This window comes from Lepidochelys kempii, chromosome 3 (genome assembly GCF_965140285.1).
Source record: "Lepidochelys kempii isolate rLepKem1 chromosome 3, rLepKem1.hap1, whole genome shotgun sequence".
NCBI lineage: Eukaryota > Metazoa > Chordata > Testudines > Cheloniidae > Lepidochelys > Lepidochelys kempii.
In genome coordinates, this window is record NC_136382.1 from 37,796,574 (window position 1) to 37,810,504 (window position 13,931).

The 13,931-nt window shown below is 42.9% G+C and overlaps 1 protein-coding gene across 1 annotated transcript in view; it reads left to right on the plus strand.

Moving 5' to 3' along the window:
- Positions 1-3,844: 3,844 nt before the first annotated feature.
- Positions 3,845-13,931, plus strand: part of PXDN (peroxidasin) — a 158,909-nt gene continuing 148,822 nt past the window's right edge. Inside the window, exon 1 of the mRNA XM_073336142.2 lies at positions 3,845-4,139. Coding sequence (XP_073192243.1) covers positions 3,934-4,139 — 206 coding nt within the window. The 5' untranslated portion in view covers positions 3,845-3,933. The remainder of the gene's footprint in view (positions 4,140-13,931) is intronic.

The window sequence follows — 13,931 nt, forward strand, 5'->3', positions numbered from 1 at the left end:
AAAATTTAACATATCAAAAACAAAAGGACTTTCATAGCATAGTTTTTACTGTCAAATTGGAATAGTGCCAAAGACTCTATGAAGTCTGCTAAGGACTTTCCTATTGGTATTGATACTGTGGTGGTGGGTGGCAATATAAAACCTAAATGATGGCTAACTCAATGGATTTCCAGTCTGAAGTGGTACAGGGAGTTAATGCTGATGTAGCAATAATTCCTGCTATTACCCTTTACAGGTATTCCAACTGCCGAGGCTCAAATTAGAAAAAAGTAGTGGTATTCTTCCAAAATTTGCCCACAAATACAGTTCCACATACTTAAGATGTCAAAATGCAAGGCCGCTCAAAGAAGATTGTACAGATGTTAAAAATCTTATCATCTGTGCTTCATTGGACTCCTGCTTGATGGTATTTGGATACACCTAGATGCAGGGCTACATGAAGGAAACACAGAAATGTAGGGCTGGAAGAGACCTCGAGATCATCTAATTCATTCTTCCTCCCAACCCCTGTGGTGAGGTAGGACAAAGTATACCTTAATCATTCCTGACAGGTGTTTGTCTAACCCAATGGTTCTCAAACTTTTGTACTGGTGAACCCTTTCACATAGAAAGTCTCTGACTGCGACCCCTCCTTATAAATTAAAAACACTTTTTATATATTTGACACCATTATAAATGCTGGAGGCAAAGCGGGGTTTGGGATGCAGGCTGACAGCTCACAACTCCCCATGTAAAAACCTTGTGACCCCCTGAGAGGTCCCAAACCCCAGTCTAACCTGTTCTTAAAAACCTCCAGTGACAGAGATTCCACAACCTTCCTTGGTAAACTATTCCAGTACTTAACTATCCTTATAGTTAGAAAGATTGTTCTAATATCTAACCTGACGCTCCCTTGCTGCATATTAAGATGGTTATTTCTTATTCTACCTTCAGTGGACATGGAGAACAACGGATCACTGTCTAACAGTACTTTACATACTTGAAGCCTGTTAACAGGTCCTTTCTCAGATTTCTTTTCTCAAGAAAGAACATGCCCAGTTTTTTAACCGTTCCTCATAGATCAGGCAAGCACTTTGGAAGTCAGGATGTCAGGTCAGGTTTTCTAAACCTTTTATCATTTTTGTTGTTCTACTCTGGACTCTTGCCAGTTTTCCCACATCTTTCTTAAAGTGCTCAGAACTGGACACAGTTCTCTAGGTGAGTACTCATCAATTCCAAGTAGAACAGGATAATTATAGACTCATAGGACTGGAAGAGACCTCGAGAGGTCATCTAGTCCAATCCCCTGCACTCATGGCAGGACTAAGTATTATCTAGACCATGGGTGGGCAAACAACGGCCTGCAGGCCGCGTCCGGCCCATCAGACCTTTTAATCTGGCCCTCGATCTCCTTCATAGGTCATGTTTTCTAGACCTTTAATCATTTTTGTTGTTCTTCTCTGGACTTTCTCCAATTTGTCCACATCTTTCCTGAAATGTGGCACCCAGAACTGGACACAATACTCCAGCAGAGACCTAATCAGTGTGGAGTAGAGAGGAAGAATTACTTCTCGTGTCTTGCTTACAATACTCCTGCTAATACATCCCAGAAGGGTGTGTGCTTTTTTTGCAACATTATTACACTGTTGACTCATATTTAGCTTTTGGTCCACTATGATCCCCAGATCCCTTTCCGCAATACTCCTCCCTAGGCAGTCATTTCCCATTTTGTATCTGTGCAACTGATTGTTTCTTCCTAAGTGGAGCACTTTGCATTTGTCCTTATTGAATTTCATCCTATTTACTTCAGACCATTTCTCCAGTTTGTCCAGAACATTTTGAATTTTAATCCTATCCTCCAAAGTACTTGCAACACCTCCCAGCTTTGTATCGTCCACAAACTTTAAAAGTGTACTCTTTATGCCCTTATCTGAAATCATTGATGAAGATATTGAACAGAACCGGACCCAGAACTGATCCCTGTGGGACCCCACTTGTTATGCCCTTCCAGCATGACTATGAACCACTGATAACTACTCTCTGGGAATGATTTTCCAACCAGTTATGCACCCACCTTATAGTAGCTCCATCTAGGTTGCATTTCCTGAATTTGTTTATGAGAAGGTCATGCAAGACAGTATCAAAAGCTTTACTAAAGCTTTACCTCCCATGTGTTACATACAATGCTCCTGTCAATACACTTATACTAGTCTTTTTTTCCCAACTGCATCAAATTGTTGTCTCAGACTCAATTTGTAATCCACTACAACCACCAGATCCTTTTCTGCAGTACTACTGCCTAGCCAGTTATTCCCCATTTTGCAATTGTGCATTTAATTTTTCCTTCCTAAGTGTAGTACTTTGCATTTGTCTTTTATTGAATTTCACCTTGTTGATTTCAGACCAATTCTCCAATTTATCACAGCTATTTTGAATTCTAATCCTGTCCTCCAAAGTGCTTGCAACCCCTCCCATCTTGGTCTCATCTGCAAATTTTATGAGTGTATTCTCCATTCCATTATCCAAATCACTAATGAAAATATTGAATAGCACTAGAACAGACCTCTGCAGGGACCCTCAAGATATGTCTGCCCAGATTGACTGCAAATCATTGACAACTACTCTTTGAGTACAGTTTTTTTCAACAAGCTGTGAATCCACTTTATAGGAATGAGCACAACAGGCAGGTGCCCAACGCCCTGATTCCCAGACCCATTGAAAAAAGTATATATTTAGCACACATAGTTTTGACTTGAGTGTAACCAGTGCTATCATGTCTGCTTGAGTCTGCTGACAGCATCCAGAATAGATAGGAGTAGTAACCATTAGACCCTGGTAGAATGCTGTGTAGCCCCATTCCCATCACCAGTGGAGACCAGGCTCCTGCTGCTCAAGGAAAATGTGGGGAGCACACTGGCCTCATTGTGAAATTCGTTCCCCTTGGATGGACTCAGACATCCCTCTTGGCTCCACTTCTTGATGTAGGCAGCATAATCAAGCAGATAGAGCACAGGGCTCAATTTTATTTTGGGCTCTGCCACTGATCAGCTGTATGACATTCAGTAAGACATTTTGGGCCAGATTTGTAAAGGTATTTAAGCACCTAAAGATGCAGATAGGTGCCTAGTGGGATTCGTAAAAGAACAAATGAATGGGAGTTAGGCTCCTAGGCACTTTTGACAATTCCACTAGGCCACTTCATCTCTGTGTCCAGTTCTCTTCCCACCTGTCTTGTTTATTTAGAACCTGTCCAGTTCTCCTCTGTCTTGTTTATTTAGTGTATGCTCTTTGGGATGAATGCTTCCTCTGTCTCTCTAGGGAAGGGAGGAGACTTGGCAATGGGTGTTCTCCTTGGTGTCATTTGTGGGCCTTGTTGGGGTCTCTCTCTGCCCCTCTAGGGAAGGGAGGAGGGTTTGGCTATGTGCGAAGACCCCTCACCGGGTAATTTGGGACCTGTTGCTATCTGAGCCCTGGGTGCGGTAGTGTTCAGATGTGTGTGGTCCCCTCAGTGGGGTAACCTGTTGCTCTGTGGCCCTGGTGGGGATGGGGATGGAGGGTCGGACACGTGCAGCGGGCTGTCGCTCTGTGCCCCTGGTGGGGGTGAGGGGATTCGGCCATGCGCTTCCTCGGGCCGCCCCCTCCATGCTCCCTCTGGCGGAGGAAGCCGCTTCCCCCTCTCCGAGCGGTGCCTCGCAGGGGAACGCTCTGCTCGGTGCCGGGGCCCTCTTGCGCCCCTGGTCGGGCCGGGGAGCCAGTGGCGGGGCTGCCTGCCCAGCTCTCCGAGCGCGCCGGCTGGGGCGGTCCCACTGCCGTCCCTCCCCTCCTCTCTCCAGCCTGCGCCGGGCAGGGAGTCGCCTCCAGGTCCAGGAGCGAGAGCAGCCGCAGCTGGGAGCGGAGCAGGCACGGTGGAGACCTGCTGCCGCCCCTCGCCCTCCTCCCGCTGCCCCTCGCACCATGGCCCGCTGCACATCAGCGGCCGGGCTCGGCTTCGTGCTCCTGCTGTGGAGCGGGGCGCTTTTCCTCGCCGCCTCCCCGCAGCCCCAGCCGCCGCGGGGCAGCGTGTGGTGCCCCAGCCGCTGCTTGTGCTTCCGCACCACGGTGCGCTGCATGCATCTGATGCTGGAAAGCGTCCCCGCCGTGTCGCCCCAAACCACCATCCTGTGAGTACCCCCCGGGCGGGGGCTTCAGCAGCCCGAGAAGGAGGGAGGCCGGGAGCTTCCCGCCCTGAATGTAGGGAGAGGCCTGGAGGGGGCAGCAGGAGGGTCTCGGCCGGGGCACCTGGGGCGGAGGGCACCGTGCATCAGCCGCTACAGCCCTTTGTCTCTAGCCTCTCGGGTTGGAAGCCCCGATCACTGGGCTGCCCTCTCCCGCTGGAGTCTTTTGTTAGCTCCAGTGGAGACTGATTTGTAGAGAGCAGGGGGTGAAGCAGCTCCCCCCACCCCCCGGTTCTGGTAGCTATGGCTGTGGTCAGTGACTTGCTCGCCGGTTGTTTCTGCCTGGTGCATTCCTCTCTCGCTTTTTTGGTGTCCCCCTCTCTCTCCCTCTGTCTGATTATCTGCTCTTGAAGGCACCGAGGTGCTGCACGGCTGAGCTTGGCCCGCGGCTGTGTGGCTTCCCCCCTCGAGGCCTGGAGCCAGCAGGGCGAGTGGTGGTGAAGTCACTCAGCGGGCTCCAGTTTTCCTTTCTTGGATCATTTCATTAATTATTCTCAGCAACATCTTTCGGAGGGAGCCGAGCTGCAGAGAGCTGTTTAAGAAGCTGTTGCTTCACCATTGGAGACTTGGCTTTGATTCGCTTTTTTATGTGAAAGGTTTCGTCGCACTCCACCCAGCCCTAGATGTTTTCAATTGAACACACTTTTTGGTTGCTTTCATAAATCAGGCTGTTGAATTGTAGAGCTACTGGATTTTGGTCAATCCTTGTGGATTTGTAGATGTTCTTAAATAAAAGTAATCGTGAAACATGGTATTTTGTATCTAATAACAGCCGTTGGTTTTTAAAATGTTTATGATTCCTAAAATGTTTTCAGGGTGACTCTTTCTAGTAGTTTGGTACAGTATATTTCATTGGTGGCAATGGATCATTTGGGAATGTCATACTTTTGGCTGAATTTTAAGCAGCAGCGTGGACATATAATAATACACCAGGGGCCAAATTCTATACGGAATTATACCCAATACAGGCCAAGGCTCCAATCTCGCAAAGATTTGTGCAAATGCTTAATTTGATGAAGTGTGAATGGTCACATTTATGTCAATAGGATTAAATCTTTTCTGCTCGTAGAGTTAAATACATGCATAAGTCTTTGCAACATTACGATTCAGTTGATTTCAGTGGAATCGCATGGGGTGAAAGCCGTTAAAGAATTTGGTCTAAATATTTTTGACATTGATTTTTTTTAAAGAAACCAGTGTTAACCTTTCTGCCCACACCCTTTTAATAAAAAAGAGAATCCATACAAACCACACACACTTTGATTTAGAGTTCATTATGAGAAAAGAATTGGCTCCATTAACCTGTTTATATGTTTCTTGGGCTACAGAAACACTCCTGGAACTAATTCCTGCCCTCACTTACACAAATGCAACCATGGAAAACCTAGGAGAACAGAGATTGGCCTTGGATATTTTCTGCATGACCTACTGTAACATATGGACTTTTGACTTTCAGTTATTTTCAGAAAGCCATGCTGCATTTCAGACTCTAAATATCTTAATGTACAATTATTTCACATTTCTGATTCCCTCTTTGGCACAATGTGAACCCTTCTGGCAGTACTGGAGCAGTCCTGAAGAAGCTGTAAAAGTTTTAGTGAACAACACAGGAAGTGGGTGGTTAATGTTTCTTGCATTTGGAACTAAGTACAAATACAGAGCACATTTTATATTGGTCATTGAGCTTTACACAGTTTTCTGGAGTCTCGTGTTGTGAATCATCTTGATTTTGTTTTGTTTTTTTAAATCCTAACAATAGGGATGTGAGTCTAAAAGGTTTGGACACATGGCAAATATATTGATGCGTACAACAGCAAAATATATTAGATTAAAACTGGACAAGGCAGAGCTCTCATCACCAGGGATATTTATAATTTGTAAGTAAGAGGAAAATATATGAACAATACAAACATTATATTTGTCTAACCTCTCCAATATCAAACCCTCTAGTCTCTCAAATCTGAGTAACTGTTCTAGCCTATGATGTAGTAAAGGACATTTTTTAAAAAAAGGTTAACATTTAAATATGCTCAATTTGGCTTACGGCAACTGTTCTCAAAGTAAAAAGAAAAGGAGTACTTGTGGCACCTTAGAGATGCATCCGATGAAGTGAGCTGTAGCTCACAAAAGCTTATGCTCAAATAAATTGGTTAGTTGCTAAGGTGCCACAAGTACTCTTTTTCGTTTTGCGAATACAGACTTACACGGCTGTTACTCTGAAACCTGTACTCAAAGTGTGGCCTATAGTCTGCTGGTGGTCTGTTGAGCTCTTACGATTCACATGGTGATGACTGTCCTCCTTGTTTCCACCTACTATATCACCATTAAAAGGCAATTAGAAATATATCAAGTACTTTCCTAATAATACTTTTCCGTATAAGCAATTTCTGTAGCTGCTACAGTTATGTTATGTGATGGTGAATGGGAAGGAGGTGGACCACAAGATACTCTTACAGTATGGAAAAGTTTAAGAATCCCTTGGCACAGACACTGATAAAATTGATCTAATAAGCAGTACCTTGAAGATCTCCACTGGATATGAATATGTCAAAAGTAATATTTTTACCTGTAGCTCAAAGATATACACTATGAATACTTATAATTAATTATTACATACATTTCTGAGGTACTTATTGCGGTAGTATCTAGGCACCAAATGGTTTACATAATTATACTTTACCTTAGTGCTACTTAGTTCATTAATAGTATGTACTATAAACTCTCACACAAATTTTATGCTTTTATGGAGACACGTCATCACCCAGGTAGGAGGAATGTTATGAACCTCCACTTTCAGCAATGGCTTATTTTTTTAGCATCAAAAATAAAATACATTTAAATCACTTTCAGTTTGTGAATCATCAGATTATATCTCTTTCTTTTGGGATAAGTATTTTTAAGTGCATTAAAGACGATAAGATTGGCAAGGTTGTAAACAATTTGGTGTGGACCCTTGTCCGCTATGAACTAGACTGAGCCAGCTAACGCATTTCACAGAGGTAAGGACAATAGAAATCTGTAGAAATGTTCCAGCCAAATCTATAAAGCATCTGTCAGTATCTATGTTTACCTTCATTTTCTATTCTATTTAGCTATAATTTTATGTTAGTGTCATATTTACTGTAAGGCAATACAAATAATTTGTCCTGCATGGCAATGATAGCTGGATTGTTTCAAAGTATTAATTAACTGATTTAATTTAAATACATTCATTCTTGCTAGAACAGGAACATATACAAATCCTGCAAACAACACTACTGGAGAGCTATTGTACATTTGTCTTAGCATGTTTTCACTGGCAGCACTTTATTTGCCATTCTTACCTTATCTTTTTTTTCCCTCTTAATGTATGGCTCTACTCTGAAAAGTGACTCTGTAAAAATGGCGTAATGGGATTTCCTTGTATATTGTGTCTCACTGATTTCCAGAGCTCATTTTTTTCAGTTTATAACTGCCTCACCATGGGAGCTGAGAGCTGAGCTGTACTCTTTCTGGCTCACACATCACTTCCAGTGGTGGTTTAAAACAAAATGGACCTGGATACAATCCAGACAAATGTTCTTTTCACAAATCAAATGTCTTCCTTCTGCAAAAGTGCTTGTTACAGTCCCAGTTTCTTACCCTCCTGCTTCCCCATTTTCTGATATTGCCATTTCTGTATTCCATGATTGGAGATCCATATTCTGGCTTGATTCACACAGGCAGACTCTTACACTAGTGCAGTCCTACTGAAATCTATGGAGCTCTGCATAAACACATTTCACCTGAGTGGATCAAAGTGCAGGATCAGGTCTTCTGTGTGTCCCTGGGCTGTGTCCCAGTTCAATGTCTGCAGCTCCTTGAATCTACTTTTGCTCCATCCCTGGTTCAGGGAATACCGTCTCCAAAATAGCTTGTAAAGTTAATACCCTCTCATCCTTCTAGTGGCATCTTCAAGACCCACTTCTTCCTGATGCCTACAGAAAATCTCCAAATAAATGACTAAGTAGAGTGCTGGTGGGAATTGCTGATATTTATTTATATTTTAAAAATTTAAATGATTCAGAACCATCAGGTTGTGCATATGGCACCTAAGTAAATGTGTGTTCTTACTACTGTTACTCTTGTCCTCCCTTTCCCTAGGTGCATTTTATTCTAAATTTAATAATAAGTTCTTTGCATCAAGGGTGTCATTCTGTGTTTTGTGCTCATGATTTGGGGTCTTTGAATGCTGCTGTAATACAAATAATAATGTATCTTGCCTTAATTTACTCCTGATCATCTCCAGTAAAAAAGATTCCACAGGCCAGATTCTGCTCTCAATTACACCTGTGCAGGCCTATTCTGATCCTCATAGTTTTTTTCCTTGGCTACACCCAGGTAGTCCCAGTTAAGAAACTGGGGTTGTACAGGTTTAATTGAGTTCACTGTAGCTGGAATTCTGAGGGTGAATAAGAACAGAATCCAGCGCGCTCTATCATAGCTTTGTTGGCTATGCAGTGTGAACAGGACTAAAAAGTAGTAAAAATTTCTCGCACAAGTGGATATGGCTTGTAATGCACATAGAGTGCAGATCTATTAAAAATAAAGCTGCCATTTATACAAAGTCACTTTCTTAGTAGAACTATATTTTTATGACAATATTTGAAAGATTTGTAAATCTTACATTGGGCTCTGTGCATTTAGTACAGCCATTACACTGTCTTGTCTCTTGATATAAGAAATACTACAGCACAGAATGTGTGCTTTATAGATGTCCAATTTACCAGTATATTAGAGGGATCAATCTAGTGAGTCCATAAAGTGGTATGCATTTTAGGTATCAACAAGGTTGCAACTGTTTTTGCGTGTGGTTGCTGCTTTAAAAATTCTGAAGGTCTGTAACTGTTGTTAGTACCTATTAGTTGACAAGTCACAGATTATAGGACTTATTGAAGTAGGATATGATATTAGCCATATGATTAAAGAGGCTGCCTCTTCATCTTTGCTATCAAATTTGATATTTGAGCCATAGTTTATAATTGGGGCTTGAAAAATTGGCTTACCCAGTCACCGGGTTCAGTAGGAAGCTTTTATTGATGAGTGCCATTAGCTTCAGTAGATGGTTGCAAAAATAAGCATCCAATTGTAAATTGAGTGTAAACAACTGAGTGTAAATTGAGTGTAACAACGAGGAGTCCTTGTGGCACCTTAGAGACTAACACATTTATTTGGGGCATAAGCTTTCGTGGGCTAAAACCCACTTCATCTTGGGTGTTAGTGCATGAAAGCTTGTGCCCAAATAAATGTGTTAGTCTCTAAGGTGCCACAAGGACTCCTCGTTGTTTTTGCTGATACAGACTAACACGGCTACCACTCTGATGTGGTACTGTCTTCCTAAGTCTGCTGACAGATGTCTTCAATGCCTCTGCTACAGCTCAGTTTTTTGGCTGTAGAATGAAAAGTGACTAGTCATGTCAATTTTCATTGCCTCTACTGGGAAGTCCAAAGGAAGCAGTGAGATTCACGAGAGTCAGATCAGTTTCAATCTGCTGTTTTTGAAAATTGGGAGCAACAAAGGCAGGCACTGGAGCTATTCACTGGGTAGAAAGATTCAAAAATGGATGCTTGGGAAGGGACACAGGAGCAGAGGCACAGCTACCCTCCCTGTCCCAATCACAGGAGCCAGGGGTGAAGGTAGAGTAGTGAGATCCCTAATGCTTGCAGCAGTCAGGAGGCTGTGGGTTTGAGGATTAGGGGGACAAAGGTGTTTGGGGCAGTGGGTCTAAACTTTTTTTTAAACACCTGTTAAACAAAGGCGGATATGAAAGGTAAGCATAATGCAAAGAAGGCACACTGATAAGTATCCCAGCATCCTCCCCTTTCCCAGTAGCTCATGTTGTCTTCTTACCTGGGAGGTGCTACTCATTAGTGGGCCCTGTATCATAGAATCATAGAATATCAGGGTTGGAAGGGACCTCAGGAGGTCATCTAGTCCAACCCCCTGCTCAAAGCAGGACCAATCCCCAATTTTTGCCCCAGATCCCTAAATGGCCCCCTCAAGGATTGAACTCACAACCCTGGGTTTAGCAGGCCAATGCTCAAACCACTGAGCTATCCCTCCCTCTTTTTAACTGATATTTAGCAGGCAAGTTTAGTCCTCTGGCTATTAATGTTTGGTAAAATTTTCAAGCTCTCTCTTTGTGTGAGTTGATTGGTCTGAAGGGAAAGTAGTTGTTAGTTTGAAAAGAGAATTGGTACTGAGAGTGTGAGTTTGGGAGTAGAGGAAACAGAAAGTACAGGGGAGGAGGTAGATGTAGGGAGAAAATGAGAAGAGACTGAGGCTATGGATACACTAGAGAGCATATGCGGCTGTAGCTATGTTGATGGGAAAAGCTCTCCTGGTGTTATAAGGGCTGGTGGGGACAACGCTAGGTCGGTGTAACTTACGTTGCTCATGGGTGGCTAACACACCTGAGTGATGTAAGTTATATCAACATAAGTGGCAGCGTAGATATAGCCTGAGGGAGGCAGAAGGAAAGAGAAAACAGACAGTAAAACCACTGCTGGAGAAGATACACTGCGATGTAGTATGTGAAATAAAAGAGGAAAACATGGTGGAATGAAGTTAAGAAGAGAAATAAGATAGAACTAAATGAAAAGAGAAGTAGTAAATTACATTTAAAATAAAGATATTAAATATAATCTTAACTAACAATCTGTAGCAATTACACAAAAAATACATTTTATTCTTCATTTGCTTGCACAGGTATTTTTCACCTTGTTTGAAAAGATGCTGGGTACATTTTCCAAGCCCTGATTGCATGAAATAGTATAGAAATTTGAAACATTCTTTTTTAAAAACAAACTTTTGATAATTTTTTTCTCAGGGGATTTCTCTGTCAAAATTGTAATTTTTACAGATATTTCATTTTGGGTTTATATATTGATATTCTTGGTAAAGATGGAAGGTAAGGATTGCCCCATAGTCAGAAAACGTCTATACATCAGTCCATATTTTAGTAGCTGTATATTTTGAATACTATAGGTCTGATCCTGGAAACATTTATGCTTATGCTTAACTTTCCTCACTGTGAATAGTCCGTAGGGTTCTGAACCTGTAAAGATGCACACTTGTGATAGGACTATTAATAGTGAGAAACAATAAGTGTTTACAGGATTTGGGGCTAAAACTTTACTTACTGGAAAACTACAGTTGTAAAACTACTTTTTATAATATACATTGCTCAGGTGAGAAATTTATAATGATTTATATGTTTGGCAGGGTTGCTGTATAAAATAATAGGGTTTCTGACGAATTTTTCCTCCCTTTAAAAAAAAAAAATGAAATGGCTGGTCCCATTTGCCTTAACCATTTGGTTCCACTCAGAATCTGATTAAAAAAATGTTATATATTTACTACTGTAAACATGGGCAGAAATTCAAAACAATCCAGAGAGGTGGTACAATGAGCATTGGATGAACTCAAATGTGCTGAGGTTGGTTTTTTTTTGTTCATTCTCTTATCCTGCTGCTGGGTTTTGTTTCTTTTTGCTATGGAACTATTAGTGTTAACAAGAGCCAACTGATTCCATTACAAATAAAACTGAATGAACATCTAAATTACAGCAAATAAAACAAGGATTCTCAAACTGTGTTTTTGATGGTGCAGGCTTCCCTGTGGTCTCTCATGGAGATCTTCATGAACTAACATTGGCAGTGTGTGCTCTCAGCCTCTTGTCTTTGTTTGTCTAATCTGTGTTTATATGGTACTTCTTTGGGGCTGGGATTTATGAGTTTGTAAAGTGCCCAGCATGGGCCACCGATCCTTGTTAAGGTCTGTGGGTGCTACTGTAATACAACTTTAGACTATTAATAAGCACTACACAAAATTATGAAGAAGTAAAAGAGTTCAGAACAAAAGTTGTGTCCTCTCTCTGTTTCCCTGAGTTACAAAAGGGAACTCTATTGAAAAACATTGAGATATACTCTGCTACCTTTTACTCTGATTTTACCTTAATGACACTTTGCCATTACCCTCCTTCTCTGTGGGGTCCTGCTGCTGCTGTTAATGTACTTTCTTTAGTTTTTCCCTTTTCTCTTTCCAGTTACCACTCCCCCAAACCTTATGGAATGTTCTGACTCCAACATTCCTTCCTTCCTTCTTAAAAAGGATACCAAGCATAACATTCTACTTGCTGCCTGTCTACCAGAAGAGGGGAAAATAATATCACTCAATATATGCAGTGTTACGTTTATAGTATTGGCCACTTTTAATAAGGACCATGCTCAGTATTTATTTAGCATTAGCTGTTTGCCTCCTTCATTCTTAGGGTATGTCTACACTACGGAATAAGGTCGAATTTATAGAAGTCGGTTTTTTAGAAATCGGTTTTATATATTCGAGTGTGTGTGTCCCCACAGAAAATGCTCTAAGTGCATTAAGTGCATTAACTCGGCGGAGCGCTTCCACAGTACTGAGGCTAGAGTCGACTTCCGGAGCGTTGCACTGTGGATAGCTATCCCACAGTTCCCGCAGTCTCCGCTGCCCATTGGAATTCTGGGTTGAGATCTCAATGCCTGATGGGGCTAAAACATTGTCGCGGGTGGTTCTGGGTACATATCGTCAGGCCCCTGTTCCCTCTCTCCCTCCGTGAAAGCAAGGGCAGACAATTGTTTCGCGCCTTTTTTCCTGAGTTACCTGTGCAGACGCCATACCACGGCAAGCGTGGAGCCCGCTCAGGTAACCGTCACCCTATGTCTCCTGGGTGCTGGCAGACGCAGTACGGCTTTGCTACACAGTAGCAGCAATCCATTGCCTTCTGGCAGCAGACGGTGCAGTATGACTGGTAGTCGTCCTTGTCATGTCTGAGGTGCTCCTGGCCACGTCGGCTGGGAGCGCCTGGACGGACATGGGCGCAGGGACTAAATATGGAGTGACTTGACCAGGTCATTCTCTTTAGTCCTGCAGTCAGTCCTATAGAACCGTCTTATGGTGAGCAGGCAGGCGATACGGATTGCTAGCAGTCGTACTGTACCATCTTCTGCCAGGCAGGCAAGAGACGAGGATTGCTAGTAGTCGTATTGTACCATCTTCTGCCAGGCAGGCAAGAGATGAGGATGGCTAGCAGTCGTACTGTACCATCTTCTGCCGAGCAGCCATGAGATGTGGATGGCATGCAGTCCTTCTGCACCGTCTGCTGCCAGCCAAAGATGTAAAAGATAGATGGAGTGGATCAAAACAAGAAATAGACCAGATTTGTTTTGTACTCATTTGCCTCCTCCCCTGTCTAGGGGTATTATTCCTCTAGGTCACACTGCAGTCACTCACAGAGAAGGTGCCGCGAGGTAAATCTAGCCATGTATCAATCAGAGGCCAGGCTAACCTCCTTGTTCCAATAAGAACGATAACTTAGGTGCACCATTTCTTATTGGAACCCTCCGTGAAGTCCTGCCTGAAATACTCCTTGATGTAAATACACCCCCTTTGTTGATTTTAGCTCCCTGAAGCCAACCCTGTGAGCCGTGTCATCAGTAGCCCCTCCCTCCGTCAGAGCAACGGCAGACAATCGTTCCACGCCTTTTTTCTGTGCGGACGCCATACCAAGGCAAGCATGGAGGCCGCTCAGCTCACTTTGGCAATTAGGAGCACATTAAACACCACACGCATTATCCAGCAGTATATGCAGCACCGGAACCTGGCAAAGTGATACCGGGCGAGGAGGTGACATCAGCGCGGTGACGTGAGTGATCAGGACATGGACACAGATTTCTCTGAAA